General features: G+C 50.6%; 1 protein-coding gene across 1 annotated transcript in view; it reads left to right on the top strand.

Moving 5' to 3' along the window:
* The window catches only part of ITGA9 (integrin subunit alpha 9), a 342,670-nt gene extending 320,086 nt beyond the window's left edge, over window positions 1-22,584 (top strand). The window contains 2 exon segments of the mRNA XM_042903314.1: window positions 4,698-4,817; window positions 18,120-22,584. Of these exon segments, the coding sequence (XP_042759248.1) occupies window positions 4,698-4,817; window positions 18,120-18,218 (219 nt within the window). The 3' untranslated portion in view covers window positions 18,219-22,584.
* Window positions 22,585-27,885: the final 5,301 nt, after the last annotated feature.

Genomic DNA, 27,885 nt, shown 5'->3' with positions numbered 1-27,885 from the left:
AATTCGCAGGGTGCTGGAGCCCGTCAACAGGAAGATGCATCGTTACCTTACAGAGTGATAAGGACTAAGAGACAGCACTGCTCGGCTAAGGTTTTAAAACTAAGTCCTGTGGAGCCATGGGGGTCCCTTGATCCGGTTCAGGGCCTGCTGCGGCTGGGGTAGGGAGGGACGGCGTAGGAAGGGGGTGCTGAGCGGGCTGGGCTCCGGCTGCCTACCTTCTCTACAACCAGAGAACCTCCGTTTTCTTCCGTTTTGTACATTGAGATGCCACAATAGGGCTTCTCTGCTAACAGAGGCTGAAAATGGCAATGTTTCCAAAAGCTCAAAGAATGACTAATTCTGCCAAAAAGTCAGGTTTCTTGGAACAGCAGATGTAGGAGCAGAGTCTCTCTTTTTCCATTTTTTTTTTCAACTTGGCTTTAAAACACTGAGTTAAAAAGACGTTTTAAGAGCGAAAAACAGAAAAAAAGGAAAAAAAAAGCCCCATAATCTCAAAAAAGCACCTGTGTACTTTTAAAACTTCCTACCATGTTTCTGCAAAGCTGACGTCTTCTAGATATTAAATTGCTATCTTGATTTTTTTTTTTGCACTTAATGTTGTAACATTTGTCATTTCTCCATGATATTATCCTATTTTCAAAAGTATTTAAAACTTGGAAATCAGGCGAAAAGATGATCGCATGTCCTTCCGATGGTAGACTGGAACGTTCCCTGGCCCCTTTCTGCTCCAAGTATGGACCAATGGCATTGGCGTCACATATGCACCAGAGCGAGAGAGCACATATGCACGTGAGCAGGGGAGGGGCAGAGAGAGACGGAGAGAGAGAGAGAATCCCAAGCAGGCGCTACCCTGTCAACACGGACCCCGAAGTGGGGCTCCGAGCCATGAACCGTGGGATCATGACCTGAGCCAAAGTCAGAAGCTTAACCAAGTGAGCCACCCAGGCGCCCCTGAATACTTTTAAGATGAGCAATATTGGATTTTGTCAAATGGACAAGAACAGAAAGGCATTGCAGACGGCCAAAGCAGCCTGCAGAGGCCGGAGAGCACAGTTCTGGCTGGCGACATGATGCAAACCAACAAGGATGGGAATGATGGCCCGGCAAGGGGCTGGCAAGGTAGGAAGGAGACGAGACTGTAAAGAACTTGGGACCCTGGAATATGTATTCAGCGTAAAGGGAAGTCACCAATAGCGTAAGCAGAGAAGCAACATAAGACCTGCGTTTTAAGAAGACAACTCCTGGGGCACCTGGGTGGCTGACTCTGGCTCAGGTCATGATCTCACAGCTCATGAGTTCAAGCCCCGCATCAGGCTCTGTGCTGACAGCTCAGAGCCTGGAGCCTGCTTCAGATTCTGTGCGTGTGTCTCTCTCTCTGCCCCTCCCCTGCTCACATTCTCTCTCCCTCTCCCTCTCTCCCTTCTTCCCTCCCTTTCTCTCTTTCTCCTAAAATAAATATTTGAAAAAAAAAAAAAAGACAACCCCTGATGGCCTCTCCGGGGCCCCTGAAAGGGTGCTATGAGATCAGACCAGGCCTGACCTGGAATAGTGACTGGGGATGGGAACAAGAGAATACAGAGAAAAGATACGTAGAGAGGTCCAGGGACGTGACCAGGATCACCAGCTCTTTAGTGGTATAGTCGAGGCTTCCTGGTCACTGCTTGTTGACTCCCTGCTGTAGTCCAGCTGCTGTGCCTTCCTTTGGGGTTTTATCTGAGATGTGACTTCTTAAAGCTGCAGGACGCTCTGATTTTCTCCCCCACGTGAGCTTATTAGGGTCTTGACGCACGGGAACCCGCTCTGCCAAAGCACGAGACATGCATCCAAGAAGACGGACAGCATCACTAAAAATAAGAAAGGATTAAACACGCATTCTGGCGAAGTGACAGGGCATTCTTGTGGAATTTGCTAGACTAAACTGCTGTGGATACTGTTAGCTGTGCCTGTATCCACAAAACCAGATCTCCAGCATGGCTTTGCCAGGACGCAGATTTCTGATGCGGAGGGCAGGCAGTGTCCCTGAGAAGCCATCGGGGTGATCCAAGGGGCTCGACCACAGCTGACCCACACTGAGCTCACAGCCTGTCTCAGCAACTCTCTGTCGATGAGAAGGTTCGGCAGACTTATGTTACGTGACCCTGCGGTGGGAATTTTCACAACGCTATCTGATTTTCCCCCTCAGACCCCCGTTTCACAGAGGAGGAAACGGAGGGCGGTATCTTGGCTGTCTAAGACCGTACCTGTTGGCCATAGTGCCTCAAGGCTCATCTGTACAAGACGCCATGAGAGATTCTGATTGTGGGGGGTGACCCAATCCACAGCCTTTCAGGGGCAAGAACCCAAGGGCGTGAATCTTTCTTTAAAGACCTGAATCTCTAGTCTGAACAGATGGGCGCGTGATGGCAGACTTCAGAGTTGACGCTGTGCCATTCCAGGTGTACTGAGGACAAAAGCAGGTGCAGCTAATCCAGGCCCTTAGAAGTCAGGGTCACGGTTACCCGTGATGGGGAGGTGGTTAGCCGGAAAGGCGTGCAAAGGGGACTTCCGGGGGTTCTGGTCCCATTCTGTTTCTTATTCTGGGTACTGGTTGCACCTGTGCATTTAGCATGCGTGGGATAAGAATTCAGTGAGCTGTGCACTTGGGTTGTGTTTACTTTTCTCTGTGTATATTAGACATCAGTAAATAGCTTTTAAAAATGGAAAAGTAGCCAACCATGCCCAACCTCAAAAATACCTCCCTGCCGGCAGTGATGGAGAAATCACCTTCTGTTTGTCAGAGCTGGGTTCTGCCCGGTGCCAAGCTTGGGGCTCTGTGTGTCTTAGCCCCTTGAATTCTCTGCAGAGCTGCTGTTTTCCCCCTATGTTGCAGATGAGAGAAAGGGGGCTCAGAGAGGTTAAGTACCTTGCCCAAGGTCACATAGCCAGTGAGCACAATACAGCAAAGAGGCCTCCTTTCCGTTCCCAGAATGACTATGTGTGTAGGCAGTTTTCTTTCATTTGCCCCCGTGTAGGAAGGGATGGTCTCTGCTCTGCCTGATTTTCTTTGAGATGAGGTTCTGGATTCAGCGTCTATGGGTGCAACTGTGGCAGCTTGTCTGCCTCATGACTGGCCATCCGGCCCCTCCCCCAGCACACACCCCTCCCCTCCGACTCGGGCTGTGGGAATGGATGCAATGAGATCGAGATGCACACCTTTGCTTTTCTTATCACCAGGGCGCCGTCAACAAATGACCTATTTAACCAACAGGTAGTCTTTAAGAAGAGCCATCGTCATCTAGGCACTCGGTGGTGCAGTGTTGACAAGCTCAGATTTGGGGGGTTGGGGTTGGCTGGACCTGAGTTCAAATCCTGACTGTGTACTTCAGCTACTTGGCCCAGAGAAAAAGTCTTGTCCTCTCTGGGCCTCCATGGTCCCCCTCTGTAAAATGGGCGTTGAATCCCTCATCGGGTAGTTGTATAACATGGATAGGAGATTACAAGACACAGAGGAGCATTTGGGAAGAGTTAGCTGGGAGCCAGGCCCTAAAAGGGGCCATAAGCAGTGCTGGTCACTGTAAGGTACTGTGCCCAATCACCCCATGAAGCTTGAGTGGGGAATCCCTGGGCTCCCATGATTAGTGAAGCTTCCAGGCAAGGTGGAAGCCACAGCCGGCCTCCAGCATCTGGCTAGGTTCAGACAGGCTCTCCCCAAGGAGGGGATGGCCCAGCGTGGACAAAGACCCGGGGATGGGCCAGCTGGGCAGCCAAGGGAAACAATGACTGCCCAGAGCTGGGACTTTTGTCTCTTTTGCAGCGAGCTTGAGTGGGCAGTGATCGTTAGGGCAAGGTTACTATGCGGCAAGGACACAATGGATGCTTGGAATTCTACAAAACCAAACCCCACCGTGCCCAGTGGGGCTGGAGCAGAGCCAAAGGGTCCAATTAGTGTCGAGCCCATACATGTTAAGCAATCTGTTCTCCGGCAGGCGGGTGGGGGGCCCTGACTTGTCTCCCAATTTCTGGAGTGTAAATGCCCCCACGTCGATGCAGCCAGGAAGAGGAGCACACGGCTGGCCCTTGCCGGCCGATGGCCAGTTCCAGCACACCACTGACTTCCCATAAAACTTGGGGAAACTTGCCTCACGGAGGCACGGGCTGGGATTGCACATGGTTCCCACCGAAAACCAGAGCCCGGCGCTTCAGGAGTGAGGGTCTCCAGTGTGCTAGGCATTGCCATGAGACCGGAGACGGATGGCGTCCCGGCCCTTGGGGAGTGACAGTCTGGCAGGAAAGTGGCATCCATCAGATGCTTGCGCTGAGCGACACGTTGAGCTGAACACTTGGAAAGAAGCCGGCACGGCCACGTCCTCCGTCGCAAAACCGTAATGCACGGGAGGCCGTTGTTGCCCGAATGCAGAAGACTGTGTCTTCTGAGACTTTCGCCACACTTAGGTTCACTTCGTGATATTGAAGTCAGGCTTGTTGTTGTTACAACCCTCTCAAGACCTGGGGCTTGGATTTCAAGTGGCTTTTTCACCCCCTGATGGTGAAAAATCCATCGGTCTACGACCAGGAGAGAACTGCACAGAGTCCGGTCTTCGGTAACAACAGTCTGGACTCCTCTGTAGTTCGCTCCGAACGTCAAGCCCAGGCCGGGCTCCGTCACGCTATGGGCACTCCCATCTGAAAATCATTCCCCCTTCTGCTTTGCCTCCTAGGTGGTCTTCGAAGCCTTGCACAATCTGGAGCCCCGTGGCTACGTCGTGGGCTGGATCATTGCCATAAGTCTGCTGGTGGGAATACTCATCTTCCTGCTGCTGGCTGTTCTGCTCTGGAAGGTGAGTCTGGTGATTGCAGGGCCCTGTGGAGCCCCCAGCCACGGATGCCCAGCCCTCCTGCCTCGCGAGGATCCTCTTGAAAGGAGCTTCCTTTTAGAACTTCCTTCACGGTGCAGGTGCAGTGAAGCAAGGTCAGCGTCCCCCTCAGGTTCGAACGGACTCTTGGCTCCACTTGAGGCCATTACAGCCGAGGCCTGGACCTTTAGAGCGAGAGCAGACGTCTCAGCCCCGCCCTGTTCTTACCTTCTCACTGGTCCCAACAGAAAGGTGGGAGCCCGACTCCACGACAGAAGCCTGGGAGGAACGGCAGGGCCTGGGGTGGTTCACCGTTTGCTCGGAGAAAACACCAGCAAAGCAAAAGCCGAGCGACTCTTGGTTTTCTTCCCATGTGGAACAGGAAAAGGACTTTTGCCCCGAGGACTCGGGCAACTAAGATGAGATATTGTCCAGAGTTCCGCCTGGGGAGCTGCGTGGTCCGTTCTCCCAACCCCGGGTGGTTCACTTGTAGGTGAGCCCGGGGATACACTTGCCCTGCTTCCTTCACCAGGGAACACCAGCCCCTCCTTCTCGCCTCTTGTCACTTTCTCAAGGGGAAAGGGGTGTCCACACCCCAAGTCTGAGCTGGCTTCTTTGCCTCACACTCTCAGAGGTCTGGAGTCCCTTCCCTTCAGAGCCTGTGTGCTCATCAGTAACAACCTCAGAGTCATTATCTAGCGAAGGTGTGCCCCTCCTTCTGAGCGCTCATGTCCCAGGTAAGTGGGTCCCCGGTTGGTCCTTACGTCTCCAGGTCCTAGAATAGCACCAGAGGGCAGAGCTGGGACTTGTTGCCACCAAAGCCCTGCTTTGCTAGTGTTCCGGGTTTCAGATGCAGGTGGGAAGCAGCCTCTTATATTATTATGGACGGATGCTTTAAATTCAAATCATCACTTTCTTGGGGGTCACAAAATAATTTGTATTCGTTGATCAGACATAACCTGTCAATAAGAAAAAAAAAGGTATATGGGGCGCCTGGGTGGCTCAGTCGGTTGAGCGTCTGACTTTGGCTCAGGTCTTGATCTCCCGGCTTGTGGGTTCGAGCCCCGCGTCTGGCTCTGTGCTGGCAGCTTAGAGCCTGGAGCCTGCTTCGGATTCTGTCTCCCTCTCTCTCTGCTCCTCCCCCACTCGTGCTCTGTCTCTCTCTCTCTCGCAGGAATAAATAAACATTAAAAAAAAAGGTATAGGGGCATCTGGGTGGCTCCATCGGTTAAGTGTCCGACTCCTGATTTCAGCTCAGGCCGTGATCTCACGGTTCGTGGGTTCGAGCCCCACATCAGGTTCCATGCTGGCAGCGTGGAGCCTGCTTGGGATTCTCTCTCTCTGCCTCTCTCTTTGCCCCTCCTCTGCTTGCTCTGTCTCTGTCTCTGTCTCTCTAAATAGATAAACAAATAAATAAATAAAGACTTAAAAAATTTTTAAGTCTCTAAAAGAAAAAAAGTACAAAAACACTCAGGAGTCCGCATCTCAGAATAACCACGATGAACAGTATTGTCCCTTCTTGACCTTCTTCTCTGTAGAGATGTAGACCAAGCATTCTCATAGCACCTATTTATTTTTGAGAAGGATGTTGAACTTCCCAGTAATACACACGACATGTTTAGAGGGACGATACCTCTAACGTTAAAACAGTGGGTCCAATTATTCATCTGAAATAAAAGCATAATACACACACTTGTATCCAAGAAGTCGAGACACAGGAAACACCGTGTTTTCACTACACATTCTTCAGACTGACAATTGGGCTGATTGCTGTAAGTGGAGGCCTACGTCACCTGAAAAAGTTCTGGAGGTTTAAAGAAAACTACATGGAACACATTCCTTGAAGAGAAGTTTCTCTTACGTTCCCATGCTTCTCAGACATTCCGTGTGCTCTTTTCAGCCTCCCCCGCCCCACCCCGAACACAATACTGCAAACATCTTTCCATGTTGTTAAAAACCCACCTCCAGGCGGCCCCAGTGTCTGCACGCACCCATCCTGTCCCCCGACGCTGGGAGCCAGGTGGTCCTGGATTCACACCCCCTTTAAACGGGGCCACAGTGAATATCCTTAGAGCCAAATATTTGCACAAATCCTTCATTATGTACTTAAGATGAAACCCTAGAAATGGAATTACTGAGTCAGAGGAAATGCATGCTTTAAGCCTTTTATTACATCCTGCAAATCGCCTCTAGAAAGGTTATACCCATTCCCCCTCCCACAAGCGCCATATCAAAAGTGTCCATTTCCCTATATATTTGCCAGGAGTGGCTATTACCTGTTCAAAAAGAAACAAAAAATAATGTGCCAGTTTGTCGTTTGTTTAATCTGCGTGGCCAGATAGGTTCTCAACTCCCCCTTGTGTCCTCCGACCCCTTCCGGCCGGGACGGCCTCAGGTCTGCAGGCAGAGAACAAAGCCAGCTCGGTGTTTGATCTGAAAAGACAGTAAGAGCTTTGGTTGGGGTGTGTGTGTGCATGCGTGTGTGTGTGTGTGTGTGTATGTGTGTGTGTGTGTGCGCATGCGTGTACTCCTTCCTTCTGCCTTTGGGCTCCTCAGATGACAGGAAGTCCTCCAAGGCTGGGTACGTGAGACCAGACAGGGACAGAGAGTGGGGAGTGTGGTGGCCATGCCCTGCTCGTGAGGGAATGCCCTCCTTCTGGCCACCCGCCTTGGCCCTGCCATTCAGGTCTGTGTCCCAACTCTGTGTCCACACTCGTGCCTTCTTCCGCCTGCCATCTGCCTAGCTTTGCTTCTGCTGTGTTTGTTTAAAGAATGAGGTTGCGGGAGATAGCTGCCGTGGGTAGTCAGGACCCTGATGTCACCCAGCTGCTGTGTGATCCGAAGTGCCAGGACCCGAGGAGGCGGACCCCACCCTCTACCACGGACTGGGCGAGGGGGCAGAGTGGTGGCAGTCAAGTGGTGGCATTACCCCAGACGAGGTCTTGGCGTCACTAACGAGGGGGGAAGCGCAGGGTCTGACAACACCTTTAAGGAAGCAGTTAAATGACTCCAAAGTGGAAAGCCACTTTGCTCATCCTCCAAGAGCAATATTTCATTTCAGCTCAATTTATTGAACGTTTGCTTTGAACCAAACGCTGGGTAGGCACCTGGATACGACGATAATTGTGACTCCTCCCTGCCCCTGAATGCTTCGCCATCTAGCACACAGACCTATAAATGGAATAGGGGGTGATAAGCGTGTGCAAACTTCTCTGGAAACTGAGACGAAGGTACCGTTGAAACCTGGCTCTCACGTTTGCCAGCTGTGTGGCTGGGGACGGTCACCCTCTGTGACCCTCCGTTCCCTCAGTAAAACGGAGACCGCAACCTCTAACTTGAGGTATATAGGGAGGATGCAGGCAAAATGCTTAGCCCTGAGCTGAACACACGGAAGCACCCGAGAGAAGTCAGAGGACATTTCGCAAAGGAGGTGTCATCCAAGCCTGGCCTTGGATGTGGTTTGAGTTCTCCAGGCAGGGAAGGGCGGGTGGATGTTCCCTAAGAAGGAAGAGGAGGTGAAAATGGGAGCCACGTGGGAGTCATGTCACGGGCAAGCAGTGGCCCGCGGTAAGATGGTCGACCCCGACTCTCTGAAAGCGCCCACCACCCAGGGGAAAGGGGAAAGGGGGGAGGGGTGGGTCTGTGGACAGAGCAGTGGCATGGCCAGAGCTGTCTCGGGAGAGAGATCTGGGGACAGTACGGGGGCTAGGGCAGTGGCCACGGATGGAGGAGAGGAGAGCCAATTGGAGCGGGATTTGGTGGCCGGTTGGACGGGGGAGGTCAGGAAGGAAGACGGTCCCTCACTGTTTTCACTAGACAGTGGACGGTTTCCCTTGGTGAGAGTAAGGAAGGTGCGATTTGAATTCATTCCGGAAGAGAGGCAGCTTGGGGTGAGGCATTCTGTGTGTGCGGGGCCTACAGGAGACTAGACTGGGCGTGAATCACTCCCAGGCCCCCTCACCCATGTCTACGGAAGGACATTCCTGTCACCTCACCGGCCCAGCCCGCTTTCCCTTCCGTTTCCTACCTCAGGCATCACCAAGGCCCTTCTTGTCAGTTGCCAAAAAAAAAAAAAAAAAGCCCAGAAATCCATTCACAGCCACTTCAGCAAGAATTGTAAGGGTGCAAGAGTACACACAGGCCCCAAAGGAGATGTGTGCATCCAGACCCAGAAAGTGTCCAGAAGCCAAGCCAGATAACCCCCTCTCTCCCTCCCTTTGTCCCCCGCAGCCCCTCACCCCTGCCCCTCTACACTCCTGCATCCCGTTCTCCCCGAGCTGACCTGCCTCCCCACGCTTCTCTGCACACGGGAAAAAACGGGTGCCCCCCGCTGCTCCTGAGGGGTACGTCTCCGTGACTTCTAGCCCCAGACACAGACTGATCGGCCACCTCTGACGCCCAGCTCTGCAAGTCCAGGGGAGAGAATGTCCACCGCTGTGGCTGGAGGCAGGGAGCTGGCAGGGAGAGAACTTGGCTCAGCTTGGGTCCCATGTGCCCTACTGATCCCAACAGCTAAGACTCGGGAAGGAGGAAGATTCAAGATGGCACTTTGGGAGGCGGGGTGAGGGTTGGGGTGACTCTCATAAAAGAAGGAAGTTAGACAGGCATTCACCCCTTTAGGGTTTCATGGTTTCCTGAGGTGCCGTTGCTCGAGCTGTGGGCTTTCATATCGTACCTTTTAGCCGCTGCTGTGTAACATACTGCCCCAAATTGAGGGGCATTGTATCTTATAAATGTGTGGGTCGGGAATCCAGGAAGGGTTTGCCTGGGTGATTCTTCTGCTCCCCGTGGCATTGAGTGCGGTCACTCAGTGGCATTTCCCTGGCGGCCAGGCTGGTCTGAGGAGTCTAAGACAGCTCAGTCACATTCCTGGCACCTTGGTGAGGATGGCTGGGGGGCCAGACTCAGCTGAGCCCCTCTCTCTCTCCATGTAGACTTAGAGCCTCCCCAGGGTGGGGTCTGGCTTCTTACGTGGTGGCTGAGGCCCCAAGGGAGCATGGTGGAAGCTGCTCGTTCTCTCAAAGGCTGGCCCAGAACTGGCGTAGTATCATTCCACCATACTCGGTTGGTCAAAGCAGTCACCTGGCAGCCCAGATTCAAGGGAGGGGAAATAGACGCCACATCTTCACGGGAGGGGGGAGCCACCTTTCATCTGCCACATTCATGATGTTCAGAACTAGGGGCAAACGTTCAATCGTTTCTTCAAAAGTCACGATCGTTTTCAAGTAGATGAGACCTCGCCTCTCTTCCATAGTGTCAGGGGGAAAATCGTGATTGAGCTCCTTTGGGGAAAAGGGGGTAAAAGCAAATCTTGGTGCAACATTCATGAGTGCGCTCGGCATTCAGAGTGGGTAATCTCTTCAGGCAAAGCTACAATGCAGGAAGGAGGTTGACAGAGGAAGTTTAAGAAAAATATCTTTTTTCTTTTTTTTCTTTTTTCCTTTTAGAGAGAACACGTGCGTGTGCATGTGCCTGAGTGGGGGAGGGGCAGAGGGAGACAGAGAATCTTTTCTTTTTTTAATATAATTTATTGTCAGATTGGCTCCCATTCAATGCCCAGTGCTCATCCCAACAAGTGCCCTCCTCAATGCCCATCACACACTTTCCCCTCCCCCCCACCCATCATCAACCCTCAGTTTGTTCTCAGTATTTAAGAGTCTCTTATGGTTTGCCTCCTTCCCTCTCTGTAACTTCCCCCCCTTCCCCTCCCCCATGGTCTTCTGTTAAGTTTCTCAAGATCCACATTTGAGTGAAAACATATGGTATCTTTCTCTGCCTGACTTATTTCACTTAGCATAATACCCTCCAGTTCCATCCACATCACTGCAAATGGCAAGATTTCATTCTTCGCAGAGAGAATCTTAAGCAGGCTCCATGCTGAGCGAGGATCCCACAGGGCTCGATCCCACAACCCTGGGATCATGACCTGAACCGAAATCAAGAATCAGACACTCAACTGACTGAGACACCCAGGTGCCCCAATATCTTCTTTCTTAAACAGCTAACTAAATGTGATGACTTTCTAGGAGGTTGAAAATGGCAAACGAAATGTAGGATTATTGTGTTGACCTATAGACTCCTAAAACTTCACCTACAGACCTCTTGTCAACTGTGATTCCTATGTCCAAAACCTCAGAATGATGCTTTACATACAGTGAATTGAGATCTGATATCGTATAGACAGTCCAGTGCCTAGAAGTCTGATTAGTTGGACGAAAAGCCAGCCTAATATGTAACTTCCATGGGAGGTCTTAATGGTTTGGGCTTATTGCCACAGTTCATATATATTCCCCTCTGTTCCTGTCAAGGGGAAAGCCACTGAGTGGTCCCCAGTCGCTACTGCTGACCAGGGGGTGCCTTCCCGGGGCCTTTGAAGACAGGTAGGCGGCGTTCAAGTCCTCTGCCTTGAGGAGCCACATCTCTTGAAGTTCCCTTTCGAGTGGCTCCTGACATGGCTCCCTGCGGTCGTTGGCCGTTGCCTCGAGCCGATGTGCCAAAAATGGCCGTTCCCCACAATGTGCCACGTAAACGCAAATCGTAGCGTGGTTGGGAGACGGAACAAAGCAGGTGGCTGTGCTGATGTATTCATTGTGCCACACGGGCCTGCGGGTCAGCACGTTTCACACTTGGAAGATGGCTAGTCCCTTCACTCAGCAGACAGTACTGGGTCCCTACCAGGCGACAGACTCTGGGCAAAAGGACAGCGGTAGACAGAAGAGGCCTTAGTCAGTCTAGAAGACCTCTGGGAAATGTGGTTAAGTGACCAGAGATGGTGGCTGAGCCACGTACACACCCCCGAGCAGGACTTGGCCGGGCCAAGCTTGTGCCACCAGCTCCCGGGCCCTCCCGCATGTCCCTGTGGGGCCGCTAACGGGCCCATCATCCACTGTTGCTCTACGTGTTTATCTAAAAGAAACCCCTTACAGGTCAGCAGATGGCCTGTTCCAGAGCGGGGCTCCAGACCCCCCTCCGCCCCCCACCCCCACCACTGGCCTCCTCCCGTGCCTCTGGGCAGACCCAGGGCCTTCCCGAAGGTCCCCCCCCCCCCCCCCGCTGCACCTCAGGCGCTCTCCTGCTTGGCAGCCCCAGGCCCTGACTCCAGTACCAAATCCACAGTGAGGGCCCTGAGCTAACCAGCCCCTTCTTCAGATACTGAAATGGATCCTAATCAGCTTTGCCAAAGCTGGGATGTTAGCAGACGCCGGGAGCCATAATTTAAACTGTGTGTGTCAGGATTACGGTAGCCTGCCAAACCACCATGCAGGAAGAAAACTTTGAAACGTGAGACTCTTTTTAAGGGAGAAAAATCCAAATGAGTTCCCTCCCCTCTCCCTTAGCTCCTGCCCGGGCCTCGTGCCTCTCCAAGACCCTCACAATGCTCAGAGCTACGGTAGGGAGAACCGCTTGGTGTGGGACTCGGGCACGTTAAGAAGTGCCTTCGGCTCCTTAAGCCAGCCTCTGAGTCAGGTGGCAAGCGAGTGAAGACGCCGGGAGGCTCTTCCGTTAGGAGAAAAAGCCGCGTCTAGGGCCCCCCGCTTCTCTCTCCCCCCCACCCCCTCCCCTGGGCAGTTGGCCGGAACCCACAGGCCGCCCCTCGGTGGAGGAGAAACCCTCTGCCTCCTCCTCTCCCGTGTTCAAGGAACCGTCCCCTCCCTCCTCTTTGCCCCTTTTGCCAGGCGAGATGACCAGCGAGATGAAGCGCCACTCCCCTGCCAGCCCTGTGGCCAGCCCCTTCCCACGATGGCCGGGACCCCCGGCCCTCCCCTCTCCCAAGCACCGGGCAGGCGGGCTGCTCCCCGCCCTCAGCTGGGCCCGCTCCAAGAGCCTGCCGCTTTCGAGCTGGCGTTGGGTCCGTGGTTTTTATTTGAGAGCGTTACTTCTGACCTCAAGCCGAAACCCTGAGAAAAAGAAATCTGTGAAAGGGCTCAGAGAACGCGCAAGGTTTGGCGGCCCCTCCGGGGGTCGTTGGCCTTCTCGCCTTCCCTCCAACCAGGCCCATCCTTGCCTCGCCTCCGGAGAAGGAACGCACAGATCCACGCGCACGTGTGCAAACACACGCAGCCACCAACACCCTTCACGCTGCCTCAATTAAAACCGTGTGCCAGAGACACTCAGTGGGGACTTATTTATGCTTGGAAGTAAATATTGGGCTGATGTTGCCCTGCCGACATCTCCAGACAGAGACGTGCTGTGTAAATAGTCGGGTAACCGGAGAGACCGTAAACATGAGGCCCCGAGCTAGTCCAAAGAAGGAGTGTGTCCGAGGTCCTTGGAACGGCTTCCCGGGAGGTAACCCACGGGCCGGGGGAGGAGGGGGTGCGGATCTCACAAGAGCACAGATACTGTGGAGTCGTGCGGTCCAGTCCCTCACGCACTGCAACTCGGGCTGGGAAGGAAGAGGCTGGTGCAGACGCCAGAACTCGGTCAGGCCTTCTTCTCTCTTCCTAGGCCTCGAGCCCCCCACAACACCTCCCTGATGAGGGCTATCCTGAGGAAATCTGCCGTTTCCCTAGTTGTTTTCGGGTAGGTTTTTGATAGAAGGTTATATCGGAAAATTGTGAAAGTCTCTCAGGAGGGCTCAGGGCGATCGATGCTCTTCGGGGCTGCGGGCTGCCATCAATCAGGGCCGGTGCGGACAAAAGCCAGAAAGCAAGCTGAGCCTCTGTCTGCAGCTGAGCAAGGCTTGGCTTGAGTCCTCCTCGAGGGTTTCCGTGAACGTTTCCTCCGCTGCAGACAGAACTGTTTTAAACACGGCCTTCTGCCCTTCAAGTGGCAATGCAAGCCCTTGGAAGGTTCCAGAAAAAAAAAAGTGCAGGACAACATTGACTCCACTGGATGGGAATGGACTGTGGGGCTGCTGAGGGTCCAGCTTAAACTCATTATGAATCATCCCCCAGGGGGCGCAGCTGGCAGCCAAACCAGGTTTGCCCAGCACTTCTCAGACGTCTCCCCCAGAGTAACCAGAGCGAGAGGAGGTGCCTAAGGAAGGCCTGCTGCCAGAGAAATGTCTTTGAAGTCTCAATTTATCTTCGTTCTAAGAATTTTATAACTCCTTGTGTGTATCCATCCTGTAGCATAAACATGGAAAATGCAGTTTTCCCAAAATTTCCAAAAGCTCCTCGAAAACGATCGCCACCGGACGAGGCCTCCGTGTCTTGGGCCGCCTTCACGTGAACCCTGGGTGTATGCAGCTGTGTGCCCCCCAGGCTGCAGCCCCGGGGTTGCTCTGGGAACCCGCCGAGGTCTGAGAATGCCATCGGTGTCTTAGAGCCAGGAGATGACCTCACCTGTGGCCCAGGAGCAGTCATCAGGACTCGGGGCTCCCCCTGTCACGTCTCTCCCGTACACCGCTTCCGAGAAGGTCCTATGGCAATGGGCAGACCTGGCATGACGCAGGTGTTGGGGGACCACTGCTCGGTAAACTCAGAGCCTGGGCTTTGGGTTCTGTATCAAAAGCCACAACGAGGCTCTAAACGGCCCAAAGCGGATATTCTCTTTTTCTGAAACGGAGTTAGCTTAGTCGTGTAAGAAACAATATTAGTTCGACAGAGAGCCACCACTCACCTTTGTGCAAACTAGCAAACAGAGCCCCTTCGTCCAGAAACTGTACTCCCATCCTTTAGAAAATTCAGGAAACCTGCGGATTTTGTTGAGGGGGAGTGGGGGGAAAGACACTCTACTGCCATCTGCTGGGAAATAGTTGTAATAAATGGACATGTCCATGATATCCACGGCGTGAGGGGCACTGCCCCCTTCATACAGTGCACAGCCTGCACCACTGTACCCAACTCCCTAGCCGTGAGAGTGGACTGAGTTTTAAGAAATGGTCTTTGGGCTGCATCGAAGAAGGGCAAACGCCAGTGGCCAGCTCCAGCCTTCCGTCTAAGAGGCCACGCCCGGGTTGTGTCGGACACAGAGCGCTTGAGACCCCGTGGCGTTGCAGTGGGGCATAGAGTTTGCAAGGCTCTTTTGTTTCTGAGAGCGGCGTGACAGCCGTCCCGGGGGTGGGGAGGGATTCTTAGGACTGAAGCTGACACCACTCCACTTGAGAGAAAAGAGCTTGCTTCTGGATGCCTGCAGGAGATGATGGTGCTGTCACCTCGTTGGTAACAAGTATGACACTTAAACATGGGCACACGGGAGCTCCATGTGACCGTGCATCTGGCTGCTCTAGATCCTTGCTCGATTGCTTGCACACTCTATTTTAAATCCTTATGCTAGCACAGCTGTGAGAAAGTGAGCCGACTTTTGTGCTGCTTGGAGACGAGCAAGAAAAGTCTGTTCAGCAGGACAAGGCACGGCGCTGCTCCTTCGGTCTAGAACCCTACCAGCTGCCCCTGCCTCTCTTCCTGCGAGGAAGACTTTCAGTAAGTCAGACAGAAAACACGGGGTGCCGTATGGCTTGACTCATGCTGCGTGACAAACCATCCCGAAGTTGAATGGCTTAAAAGCAGCAAACGTCTGTCTAGCTCACAAGTCTGTGGGTCGGGCTGAGCTTAACAGGGGGGGTTCTCTGGTCTCGGGTAGACTCGTGTCTGCGCCTGCAGGCAGTTGGGGGTTGGCCGGTCTTCGGGGGCCTCACTGAGCGCACTCGCATCTAGACCAAACTCGTGGAGGCCGGGCAGGGTTCTGGGAAGCGCGAGAGGCCTCTTGAGGCCCAAGCGGGGTACCGACACGGCTTCGCCTCCACTGCGTCCGGTTTTCAGAACAAGTCACAGTGCAGAGTCAGGGGGTGGGAACCAGCCCCCCTCCTCATGATGGGAACTCCCACAGAGTCACGTGGTGAGGGGCCTGGACGCGGGGGACGCAGGATTGTGGGCGTTTCTGCGGTTACTGCCAAGTACGGGTGATACGCTAAGCTCCGGGGACAAAATGCACAAACCCTGCCTTCAAGGAGTCCTCAGACTTAAGACAAACTCGAAGGATAATGAGGGAGCCGTTGAAATTCCGCCTGACTGGAGATGAGCTACTTATCTGGGATCGAAAGTGAGTAGTCTGGGATTAGTGAAGCATTGCACCATCAGCAGGCAGAGTTCTGTGCTAAGGAACCTTATTTCCATCTTACATCCAGCCTTACTCTCGTGATTATGTCCTCCTTAGCACAGAAGGTGCTCATGACATATTTGCCCAGTCAACCACATCTTTTAACGGTATTTCAAGCAGTGACTTCTGAGACATTTCCAGTAAGTCTTGGGTTGCTCTCCTGACCTTCTGCAGGCGTGCTTTGAGGGCCTTGACAACGGCCTTTTTCCAGAACATCCAGACCAAGCCCTGATTCCACATTCCTTGCAGAGAGGAGAAGGTGATAGGGACTTAAGGAGAGGAAAATGTGTGTGGGCAGGGGGGTGGAGGGGAGTGCCAGAGAGTGGGGTCCTGGCAGATGCAGTCTTATGCCGAGAAGAAACTTCCAGGGCCGAAAACACTAGGAACTCAGTGTCCGAAACGCTGGCCGTGCGGATTGACACTCAGAGCCGCAAACCCTTGGCAGTTGTTTTGAGAAAGCTTCTTCCCCGTCATTCAGCCCGCCTCAGCCCCTTCACTGACTGCACTCTGAGTGCGCTCCCAGGATTCCCCTGGCAACCCGGAGAGGCCCATCAGCCCCTCCTCTGGGGCGAGGAATTCCGACCATCGGATGACAGAGGACGCTCAGCTCACAGGGAAGGAGCATGAGGACGAATGGACAGATAGAGAAGTGGGCGTGCCCGTGAGAGCTGGGCTGGCCTGACGACTCGCTCGGTGCAGGTTTCAGATTCGCTCCTGGCGGCACACTGCAGAAGTTCCTGGTCGTGAGCGCTTACGAACGTGGCCACGGGGGTCACGAGCTCATGACGGTGTGGAACCACAAACCTGCAGGACAGCAGGCTCACCGACAGCAGACTGAACGCGTGCGGCCGTTTGAATTCCTCCATTCGAGGGGATTGAAACGGGGATTTGAGGGCGGGTCACTGATTTGCAAGGTGACCGCAGGAAACCCTGATCAGAGCAGGAAAGCGAGACAGCAAAAGAGAAGGAGGCCCACCAAGACGTGGTAAGTAAGGCTGGTTACCGCTTCGGGCAAGTTCCACCGGGGAACTCTGGTAGGTCGTGCACCTGAGGGTTGTCACAGCCAAGAAGAGGGGGTGTTGGAGTACCCTACTCCAGCTGGCCACGTTTAAGGGCAGAGGTAGGGAGGGATGTCTGACGTCAGAAACAGCGGCCACGAATGCTGGCGACAGAGGACAAGACGTGCCGGGTCTCTCCGAGCATGGGAGAAGGTCAGCTCCCATGCTTAATGTCTGTGATGCCTGTGCGAGAAAACCCAGAAACTCGTCTTGCCGGATGTGACGTCAGAGGGGAAGGTCTTTCCAGAACTGAGCTGAAGGAAACTGCCATCCCGGATCCGGTGAGATGCCAGTTTTCGGGGAGTTCACACTGCTGGGTGTGGGGCAGGTACTGCGTGTTTTGTAGGTTTGAGAGAAAGATCTAGAGGAACAGCAAGGTAGAATGCAGACTGACGGACGCTTTTCAAAGCCTGTTCTGTGAGAGCAGTATTTAGCAATTCCCCCACGATGGCTGATGTCTCCCCGGATAACAATAGGTTTATCAAAAGCCAAATGAGCTCAGGAAATGTCAAGTCCCTGAGTTTCTTAGATCCTTTACTAAGGGTCTATTAGATCCTTGACTTTCTACCGTGCATTACATACGTCTTAAAGGAAGAGGGGCGCCTGGATGGCTCAGTCGGCTAAGCGTCCAGCTGCGGCTCAGGTGATGGTCTCGCCATCCATGAGTTCGAGCCCCACGTCAGGCTCTGTGCTGCCTGCTCAGAGCCTGGAGCCCACTTGGGATTCTGTGTCCCCCCTCTCTCTTTTCCCCTCTCCTGCTCGTGCTCTGTCTTGCTCTGTCTCTCAAAAATATATATTAAAAAAAAATTTTTTTTTAAGGAAGAAAGAAGGCAGCATCTCCCAAACTCATTTGACTGTGAATTTTATTCGCAAATCACTATTTTACTCCCAAATGCCTTTGAATAACTCTCGGTAACTAGTGTTTGCCAGCACACCGTTCGGAAAACACTTCACCAAAAGCACTTTATAAGGAACAGTCATAAGAGAACCTGCAGAAAGCCCGTGCGTTTTGAAAAGTGGCCCCACAATAATGCTCTTCCTAAATCGGTCTAATCTGAGGGGCTTTCCAAGCCTTCCCAGGTCTGTGAGTACAGGACTTTTTCTCCTCCTCCCCCAGGCTGCCTTGGGACCGAAAGGGCTGATTCTCCAGCATTCTAACCCGGCTTCTCCTCTCTCTGCCTTTTAGATGGGCTTCTTTCGCCGAAGGTACAAAGAAATTATTGAAGCTGAGAAAAACCGGAAAGAGAACGAAGACAGTTGGGACTGGGTCCAGAAAAACCAGTGACCTGCCACACCAGTCACGTGACCCAATCGGCCGCCTGTCGTCCTTGATCTTTGTATCTTCCATATTTGGAAGAAAGAATCTTCTCCAGATTTTTCGGAGGCCCCACTGATGCTGTTCTCTTCCTCGTTTTTTTGTCAAGCCCAGGAGCCACCCTGAGGCAGCCGCTCTGGCCAGGTCACATGACTGGAGCCACCACCTGTTTCTTCTTAAAGGTGAACTCCGAACTTGGGAAAGCAAGCTACAGAGGTGAACGATATTTATGGATGCAACGTGCGTGGTCAACCCTCAGGGGAAAACTGTTACCTAAAAGTATTTTTATAAATATAAGCCTTTTATATACTGATTATGTCTTTATATTTGTATCGATGTTTTATTATTTCTATTAAATAGTTATATAATTCACTCAAGCACTGATCTCCGGGCTGAAATCTTGGAAGTACGCGTGCATTCGTACAGATCTGATCGTACTTTGGGACTTGCTGTTAAAAAGGGACGTGCACATAAAATAATCTGAGGAGACCTCGTGTGAGCCACGAAGCAGGCGGCACCACACGTATACTGGTTGAGGTCAGACCCCTAAGACAATTCGCATCTTAGTTGCCTGGAGTCGTTTGAAATAATGTGCTAAAGAACTCTAAGCGGTTTTTCATACATACCTTGCATCGGAAGGCTTCCAACAGGACTTTGAATGGAAAAACCTGCCCCTAGCACAAGTCTGCTCGGCATCACCTGTACGGACATCACACCCTCCTTCCACTTGGATTAATGGACAAGAGCTTGGAGCAAGGCCATTGGGTCACCTGGCAAACCTCAGCAAGGCATCTCATCCTGGACGTCATGCATCCGAGTCTGCTCGCCACGAGGACTAAGTCAGTGCCCACCAAGCAAAGACTTGTGTCAGAATGCTGTGATGTGTTGCCTTTTCGTGGTAATTTGAGGTCAGAGGTCTCCGCTTCCCCTCCCACTCTTGCTGCCCCAGCTGATGGCCATTGCAGATTCCTTCCCAGAGATGACCGTTCAACCTGTCCTTAGTTTTTAAAACAGCGTCTTAAGGGAGGTTCCCCGAAAGCAGACTCCAGTACAAAGATTTGCCTGCAAGTAACCGAATAAGGTGGTGTTCTGCCCGTAGGAGACTGCAGTAAGGGGGTGAGGGAAGCAGGACAGGGAAGGGGAGGAAGCCAGGCAAGGGTGCCATTTCAGAGGACATCCCGAGGAGGGCAGCTTCAGCCTGATCCTGCGGGGAGCTCTGGAGGGTAAGTTATGTCCCAGAGTCGCCCCAACCCGGGGCAAGGGAGCTGATCTTTCAGATTCTTGGGCACAGGGGAGCTATAAATTTCCCACTCTCAGCTCCGGCTGGCAGAACGGCTCCGACAGCCCAGAGGCAGTCCTCTGCAGGAGAGCTGCAAATGCACCCCCAGCCCGGGGAGGCATCCAGAAATGATGTGAAAAAGAATGCACTGGGACCTGGGCGCAGCGCTGGCACTTCCCTGCCCACCGCGCACCTGAATGCTGAGTTGCTGCCCTTGGTTCCAGTCTCCCTGTTTGCCGGTTGGTGTTTATCATCAGCCGCGCTGTGCTGCCTGGTTTTGAGTGCAATGTGATTTTCTAGAAGGGCAATGAGATGATGCGTGTAGTGTGCCCAGCACAGCGCCTGGACCGCAGGGGACACTCAGTAACTGGCCGCAGCCCTGGCCGCGGTCGCCACAGACCTTCTGATGAGAGAAAAAACACGCGGCTGAGAACAGGGTCTGACAAAGAGTCCTTAATGGCTTATTACAGCCCGCTGGAGCCCCAGGTGCATAAAAGATCGTAGCAAATGGGACCGAAAGAAGAAACAAGACGGGGATCTTTCTTGTAGGGCCTTGTCTACTGGAAGCTAACATGTTGGGGGGGGTCTGTGAACATCGTTGCAAAGACGCAGAACTCCAGAGGAGACAGGCTTTTCCACGCACATACGTGGCTAATACTTGGAAAGATAGCCAAAGTTTAGGCAAAATCATGAGGATGCCGGACAGTTGTGAACCCGGCGTGGAACAGAAGCGTCTTTTCGTTTCTTATTATGCAGTTGACTCCGATGCGGAAAGACAACGAACGTATCATGTGTCCCTTCCTGGTGAATCTGGGAATAGATGTCAAGGCCAGAGGGTCAATGGCATGAACTAGGCTGATCTTAGAATGAAGGCGGGGATGTTGCTTCTGACAGGGACGGAGGCAGAGGTAGCTACCGGGCAGATGCAGTCAAAGACACCAGTTGTCAAAGTTCCCCCGTGAGTTGTATCAAAAGTAGTGAGGGCAGTTTTGAGGGGGTCTTGGTCACTCGCTTAAAGGACACTTTTAAGCTGTACATCAGGAGCTGCGTTAAGTGCTGGGGCTTCCCCAGAGAACTCCGCAGCACATTCTGCCCGGAGAGCCAAACCCTCCCGCCAGAGGCGGACGGAGAGTCTCCTCTATGAGACCCCATGTGCGGCTTTCCCTCAATGGACTTTTGCTCGTAGTGTCATGCCGTCCTTTAATAAGCCATTGAAGATTGTTAGGCGGTAGACCTGGGTCAGCTCCCTCAGCGGCTTTGGACAAACGCATTTACAGCCTGTAACCAGCTCCCTTACGAGGGGTGCAGACGCACTGGTGGCCACGTAGAGGATGACTCCTCCTGTTCCCGTGGACGGTCTCGGAGCCAGGATCTGTTTGCCCCTGGTCGATTCTGAACGGCAGACCCACATGAGCAGTCATACGCTCAGGAGATCACTAAGACTTCATAAGGCAGCCACTCCAGGAATCTGTCCGGAGAAGGACGGTGCCTCTGCCCGTCTGATGGTGCTGAGTAGCAGGTGGGGCGACAGCAGGAAGTTAGCTGCTTGACACGGTGATAAAGAAGCCCAGCCCACCGTGAGCCCTCTCAATAGGCTCTCAGGGGAAGCAGGCAGGGTGAATGGCATCTGTACAACTTCTCCAGAATATTCTTTTGAAAGTCCACAGTGCATTCCGGTTTCGAACCCTCCTGCTTCTGTGGGTTCACTGTGGAATCCTATCAGATATCCTCTTACACAGCATTAGTTCAATCTGCTTCGGCTTTTAGTTATGTATTCAGTATGGTTTTACCTGATGGGAAGATTGAGACACTTTTTAAATATGAAAAAGGACCTTTGTAAAAATTGAAAATAATGCCCGCTTTTCAAGAATGGTTGACTTATGCTCCGTTGATATGGGACTCATGAGTTGGGGACATCCCCAGAGTGAGTCCTAGAAAAGAAGACCACAAGAGTGAGCCAAGAAAAGACCACAAGGTTTAGGAATAAGGAGATACTAGAAGAAGGGGGCGGGTCCATTGGCTTGATGCTGACTGACAGGCACACGTCAGGAATCCGCTGTCTCAGTCAGCTGGTACCAGCATCAGCATCACCAGGAGTATTCTCACGTTCGGTGAATGTTGTAGAAAATCCACTAGAAAGTCGTCTTTCACCAAGTCACCTTTGAGCCAAAGGCAAGGGAGTTAAGAACAAACAGAAAAGCAGCAGGCCTCCCAGGAATATCTGGGACCTGTTTTCAATGCAGAAGTATAGTAGATCCCCCCAGTGATACATGTGCTGTGGGCTACCTGTTAAAACCCTAGCAGAGTCCTTTTTTTTAAAGGCTGTTCCGCTGCTCTTATTCTTGGAAAAGACATTATGGCCAGGGGAATGCAGTTACACATAGGTTACATACGAAATGTGCATCTGGTGAAACCCACATGCACCTGACCCAGACTTCCGGAAATGTAGAGGCACTGCAAAGGATTGTTATGTCGGGGAAATGGCCCTTTAGCAGACAAAAGGCAGCAAGTGAGTGTCATTTCAGAAGTGCTCCGACGTACAGGGGTCGAAGCAATGTGTTGTTCTGCTATGTGGAGCAGTGGTACACACAGCGGGTAATATTTTCTGAAACAAAGAATGGCTGAAGGGAAGATACAGATGCCACTAGGGCCAAGATGAACCTACTAGAATGTCTTCCGATTTTCAGCACATTGGGATAATGAACAAATTTCCCACATGGTGCAATGCTTTATAGCACAATGGTCTAGATTTCAGGCTTTGTTGTTGTTGTTGTTGTTGTTTTTCCTAATGTGCACGGTGTGACGGGCAGAGTGAGTTTAAAAGCTTTAAGAGTGATTAATTGCATGGCAGACACCCACGCTAACTTCACTTCCAGAACTTGACTGATGCATCCATGTACATTTACGTTGAGGAATTTTGGTGGGAGGGGTGTTCCTCCTCCCAAAGTCATTAAAAGTGTATTAAAGTTAATGCAGTCACTTCTAATTCACTTGCACTGTTAGGGGAATGCAGGTTTACAAAAATACATGTTTGGAATAAAAAATGGCTGCAGATGATTCAGGAGTTTGGTCTGTAATTTCTTTGCTGCTGGTGAAGAACTTGAACCTTTTCAGGGTGTTGAAGATGCGGTTTGAATGTAATACGTCACGAGCGTTAAAGAGCACGTGCAGGTCTATCTAATCGTGCGTGAACAACCCCCTCCATGTGGCCGAACTGTCCCCGATCCTTGGCCTCCATTCCGTAGTCACCACTTTCTCTGTGCGTCACCCACCTGCCCAGGGCCACACCTGGGACTTTGATCTGCAGACAAACGTGCCCAAATTAAATGGAGTGGATTCCTTGTTGTTAGTAGACTGCTTCCACTAGTCACCAAGCATTTCCCCAGAAGCTTTCTGGTAGCATCCTTACACGTTTACAAACATCGTGTTCTCTTACATTTGTAATCTCCATCTGTCTAGTTACGTCCCTGTTCTTATCTCAAATGCTGTTCACTTCTGTGTGTTTCTCTTTTTTCCCTGGATGAGACCAACAAAGATCTATTTTGCCAGTGCTTTCAAGAATAAGCCTTTGGCCATACCAATCAAACCTACTGGGTTTTGTTTTCTGTCTCATTCATTACTGACTTTATACTTATTAAAAGTTATTACAGTGCCCCGTAGTTAAAATTCATGCACAAACACACCACACAGTATAGAAGAAGGGTATGAGAAGATACACGCCAGGGGGTTAAAAATGGTTACCTTTAGGTAGATGGGAATGGCAGTGAATTAGCTTTGTTTTTTGTTTTGTTTTCCCTTGCCTGAGGTTTAGTGTAGTTCCAGGCATTTTTTAGCGTGTATTTCTTTTGCAACAATGAGGCATATGCAAATTATTTTTTAAATAAAATCACATCTGGGAGAATATGAATTGCTAAGCCAAAAGAGATCTCAAATTGCAAGTCCAGAAAGGAAGAGCTTTGTTTGCAGCAAAGAGCACTGATGAGTCTGACTCTGAGGACAATGGTCCAGTGAGTAATTTCAAGCTTTTTAATTCCAGATACTTCCTGGCTTAACAAGAACTGCCGCCGTCACGAAGACTAATTAAATACATTTCTCTAAGGTTACCCAACCTGTTTCCTTAAGCCAGGAAGAGGTCTGGACAAACTCAAAGGAATCAAAAGACACAAAACTAAGAGGAAGAAAATCACCAGTTAGCAATGTCAGGCCCCCTTCGGCCAGGAGTTTTTCAGTCTGCCAGATTACGTCTGGTCCTTATAGACTGTCTGTTCATCAGGTTACTGTGCTTGGTAATCGAATTAATGTAAGTACTTACTTAGAGCCCCACCTACGCTATGAAACCAGTTGGCAGCTATCCATCAGCAAAGGCGCCTGACCCTGAGATCACGTCCATTCATTCTACGTACACGTCCAACTGAAGTGTGTTTAACAAGGTATCTCTGACTCTGTGCCGAAATCTGAAGCTGTGCCATCTGGGCTTGCTACCAAAGCCCTGCTTTGCCTCAAAGTCGGATCCAGATCATTTTATACTTTATTTGATGTGATTCTTCCACAATTGAAAAAGATCCTAAAAATTAAAACAAATCTCATCAAAGGTACAACTACTCGCCAAACAGATGAAAAAGCAGGGGGCATTTTTAAAGTATTTCCAGGAAACCTTTCTTCTAAGAAGTGACAGATTAAGATAAGTGAAATTATCTCCAAATCGACATCTATTCAGAACCCACCTTATCAGTTAGGAGATTCTCTGGCTCCATATAATAGAAAAAATCCAAAATGACAACGTTTTAAACACGATAGAAGTGTGTTCCTCTCTCACATAAGAGAAGACGAGGTCTGAGTCATCAAGATCTCATATAGCAGCTTCGTGGATCATCAGCACATCAGCTCCTATCTTTCGAGGCATGTGGTTTACATCCTTAAAGTTGTTTCCTGGTTCCAGATGGCTACCAAGGAACCAACCACCATGACAATATTCCAGGCCAACAGTAGGGGAGGAGGATAAAATGCCACATGCCTCCTCCCTTCTCACTAGCCTTGCCAGAAGTCCCATACAACACTAACCAGAAATTTGTCGTAAAAATCCACCCGCCCGCAAAGGAGGATGGGGAGTGGATTATTAAGGTCTAAGAGGAGTGCACATGTTGAAGGTAACTACGTCGCCACACCCACCATGTGTAAGATACTCAGAATGTAAGTGTCCTAAACCCTAAGTGTGTAGGGCTGGATGTAAGCAAAGGGAAAGGCTTTATTTGGGGTCAGAGTGGGAATCTCAGGTACACAGAGTTGGTTAATCAAATTCACGTCCACGCAAAGCCTTTTCTCATTTTGTGTCATTTTTCTCCTTTATCCACCTGGCTCCGTCCCCACTTACATTTCCCCCTCTTCCCGAGGCACCAAGTCTAGTGGATGGAGTACATGTCCTTGGAAATGTACATAGTATTATTTTTTTAAGTTTATTTATTTTTATATATTTTTATTTTTTTTCATTATGAAATTTACTGTCAAATTGGTTTCCATACAACACCCAGTGCTCATCCCAACAGGTGCCCTCCTCAGTACCCATCACCCACCCCTCCCTCCCACCCCCCATCAACCCTCAGTTTGTTCTCAGTTTTTAGGAGTCTCTTATGTTTTGGCTCCCTCCCTCTCTAACCATTTTTTTTCTTCCCCTCCCCCATGGTCTTCTGTTAAGTTTCTCAGGTTCCACATAGGAGTGAAAACATATGGTATCTGTCTTTCTCTGTATGACTTATTTCACTTAGCATCACACTCCCCGGTTCCATCCACGTTGCTACAAAAGGCCAGATTTCATTCTTTCTCATTGCCAAGTAGTGTTCCATTGTGTATATAAACCACAATTTCTTTATCCATTCGTCAGTTGATGGACATTTAGGCTCTTTCCATAATTTGGCTATTGTTGAGAGTGCTGCTGTAAACATTGGGGTACAAGTACCCCTATGCATCAGTACTCCTGTATCCCTTGGGTCAATTCCTAGCAGTGCTATTGCTGGGTCATAGGGTAGGTCTATTTTTAATTTTTTGAGGAACCTCCACACTATTTATTTTTAGAGAGCGCACGCACACGGGGGCGGGGAAGGGGCAGAGAGAAAAATCCCAGAGGCTCCGCACAGAGCCCAACATGGGGCTCAATCTCAAGAACCATTAGATTATGGTTCTCATAATTAAGACCCGACCCCAAATCAAGAGCCAGACACTTAACCGACTGAGCCATCCAGGTACCCCTCATTTCCCTGATTTCTTTAGTTTGTAACTAGAAGTTTGTACCTCTTAATCCCTTTTGTCTGTTTCAGCACCACTTCCCCCGTCTACTTCCCCTCTGGCAACCGCCAGTTTGTTCTCTGTATTTAAGAGTCTGTTGTTTGTCGATTTGTTTTGTTTTTAGATTCTACAGGTAAGTGAAATCATAAAGTATATGTCTTTGTCTGATTTGTATCACCAGCATAATACTCTCTAGATCCATCCATGTTGTTGCAAATGGCAGAATCTCATTCTTTTTTATGGCTGAGTGATATTCCATTATATCTATATCTATATATCTCTATCACCTCTCCTTAGTAACTCATCATGGATGAATGCTTGGATTGTTTCCCTGTATTTGCGATTGTAAATAACGCTGCAATGAGCATAGGCGTGCGTGTAGCTTTTCCAGTAGTGTTTTCGTTTTCTCTGGGTAAATACCCAGTGGTGAAAGTACTGGTTCACAGGGTAATCTTATTTTTAATTTACTGAGGAACCTCCATACTGCTTTCCACAGTGGTTGTACCAATTTGCATTCTCACCCACGGTGCATGAGTGTTCGTACTCAATGATCAAAAACTCAGATCCCTCTGTTCCCTCCTTAGTCCCTGCAAGGTTAGCTCCTTAGCCTGGGGGCTTGCAACATGAGAAGAACAACAGATACTGCAAACTCCAACGACAGTGAATAGTAGTGAATAGCTTTCTTGAGGGATCCTGTATTTTCAGGACAAGAGATAGCTCTAAGATGCTATACATTCATCATTAAAACATTTAGTGACTCCTTACACAACAGAAATACAGACTATTGCCCAGGCTCTTCTGAGGACTGATGACCATCCATGGACTCTCCATGTAAGACCTCCCCAGGATATTTGTAATATCAAATATCTAAGATGCTCTCATTGCCATGTCCAAAACTGTTGACAGATGACGTGTGGAATGTACAGTGTAGGGGTGTGTTTGAGAAGATGAGCTATTGATTTAAGCAGATCATGGGCCAACAGCCAGCAGGAGAGAAAAGGAGCAGAGGACCATACCCACCAGGGCCCTGAGAGACAGGGGACTTGCAGAAGAGAGCCCTGGTTATTGGTGGGGCAGTACCCCGCCCCCTGCCCGCCAAACTACCACTACCCCACCACATCCCAGAACCTTGCCTAAGGGAACTTGGGAAGAAAATTAGTTCACCTAGGACCCCCAGGGCAGATGGACACAGGGAATAATGCAGCTGCATATACACATGACCATCCCCAAAGAGGGGATTCAGGAACATCTGGTTGAATGATTCTGGCTGAATTATAGATACTTGCATATGGTGTCATTATGGCTTTGTCTACCCACTCATTAGCAGCAAGCTCTGGCCCGTATCAGTTACCTCTAGAATTTGAATCTTCGAACTGTTACCTATTCTGGACATCACTCATTATGGAAGTTTTTTCCTCAGCAGTCCGGAAATTACATTCTTCCAGCTTCTGTTAAACACTCCATTTGATGGAACGTTCGCGTGATTTCCCTGCCCAACTGGTCAGCGCTCCCTGAACCTTGCGGGCTCCCTCTTTTTCCCCAGCCCTCCCAGCCATCTATCCCAAGCCTCCTTTTTTTTTTTTTTGCTTTAAAAAAATCATCATGAAATACACATAATATATATTTTACCATCTTAACCATTTTTAATGGTATTAAGCACATTCAAATTGTTGTTGTACAGGCACCACCACCATTCATCCCCATAACTCTTTCGTTTTGTTAAACTGAAACTCTCTACCTGTTAAGCAAGTCCCATTCTCCCCTCTCCCCAACCCCTGCCAACCACCCTTCTATTTCCTGTTTCTATGATTTTGACTCTTCTAAGTACCTCATGTAAGTAGAATCCTACAGTGTTTGTCTTTTGGTGACTGGCGTATTTCACTTAGCATAATGTCGTCAAGGCCCATCTATGTGGTAGCATATTGCAGAGTTTTCTTTCTTCTTAAAGCTGAATAATATTCCATTGTATATACATCCCACATTTGGCTCGTCCATTCACTGGCCAACAGACCACTTAGGTTGCTTCCACCTTTTGACTACTGTGAGGGATGCTGCTGTGAACATGGGTGCACAAATACC

This window comes from Panthera leo, chromosome C2, assembly GCF_018350215.1.
Source record: "Panthera leo isolate Ple1 chromosome C2, P.leo_Ple1_pat1.1, whole genome shotgun sequence".
In the NCBI taxonomy this organism is placed as follows: domain Eukaryota; kingdom Metazoa; phylum Chordata; class Mammalia; order Carnivora; family Felidae; genus Panthera; species Panthera leo.
The sequence above is the reverse complement of the archived record's forward strand: the minus strand, read 5'-3'. Positions and strand labels throughout refer to the sequence as shown.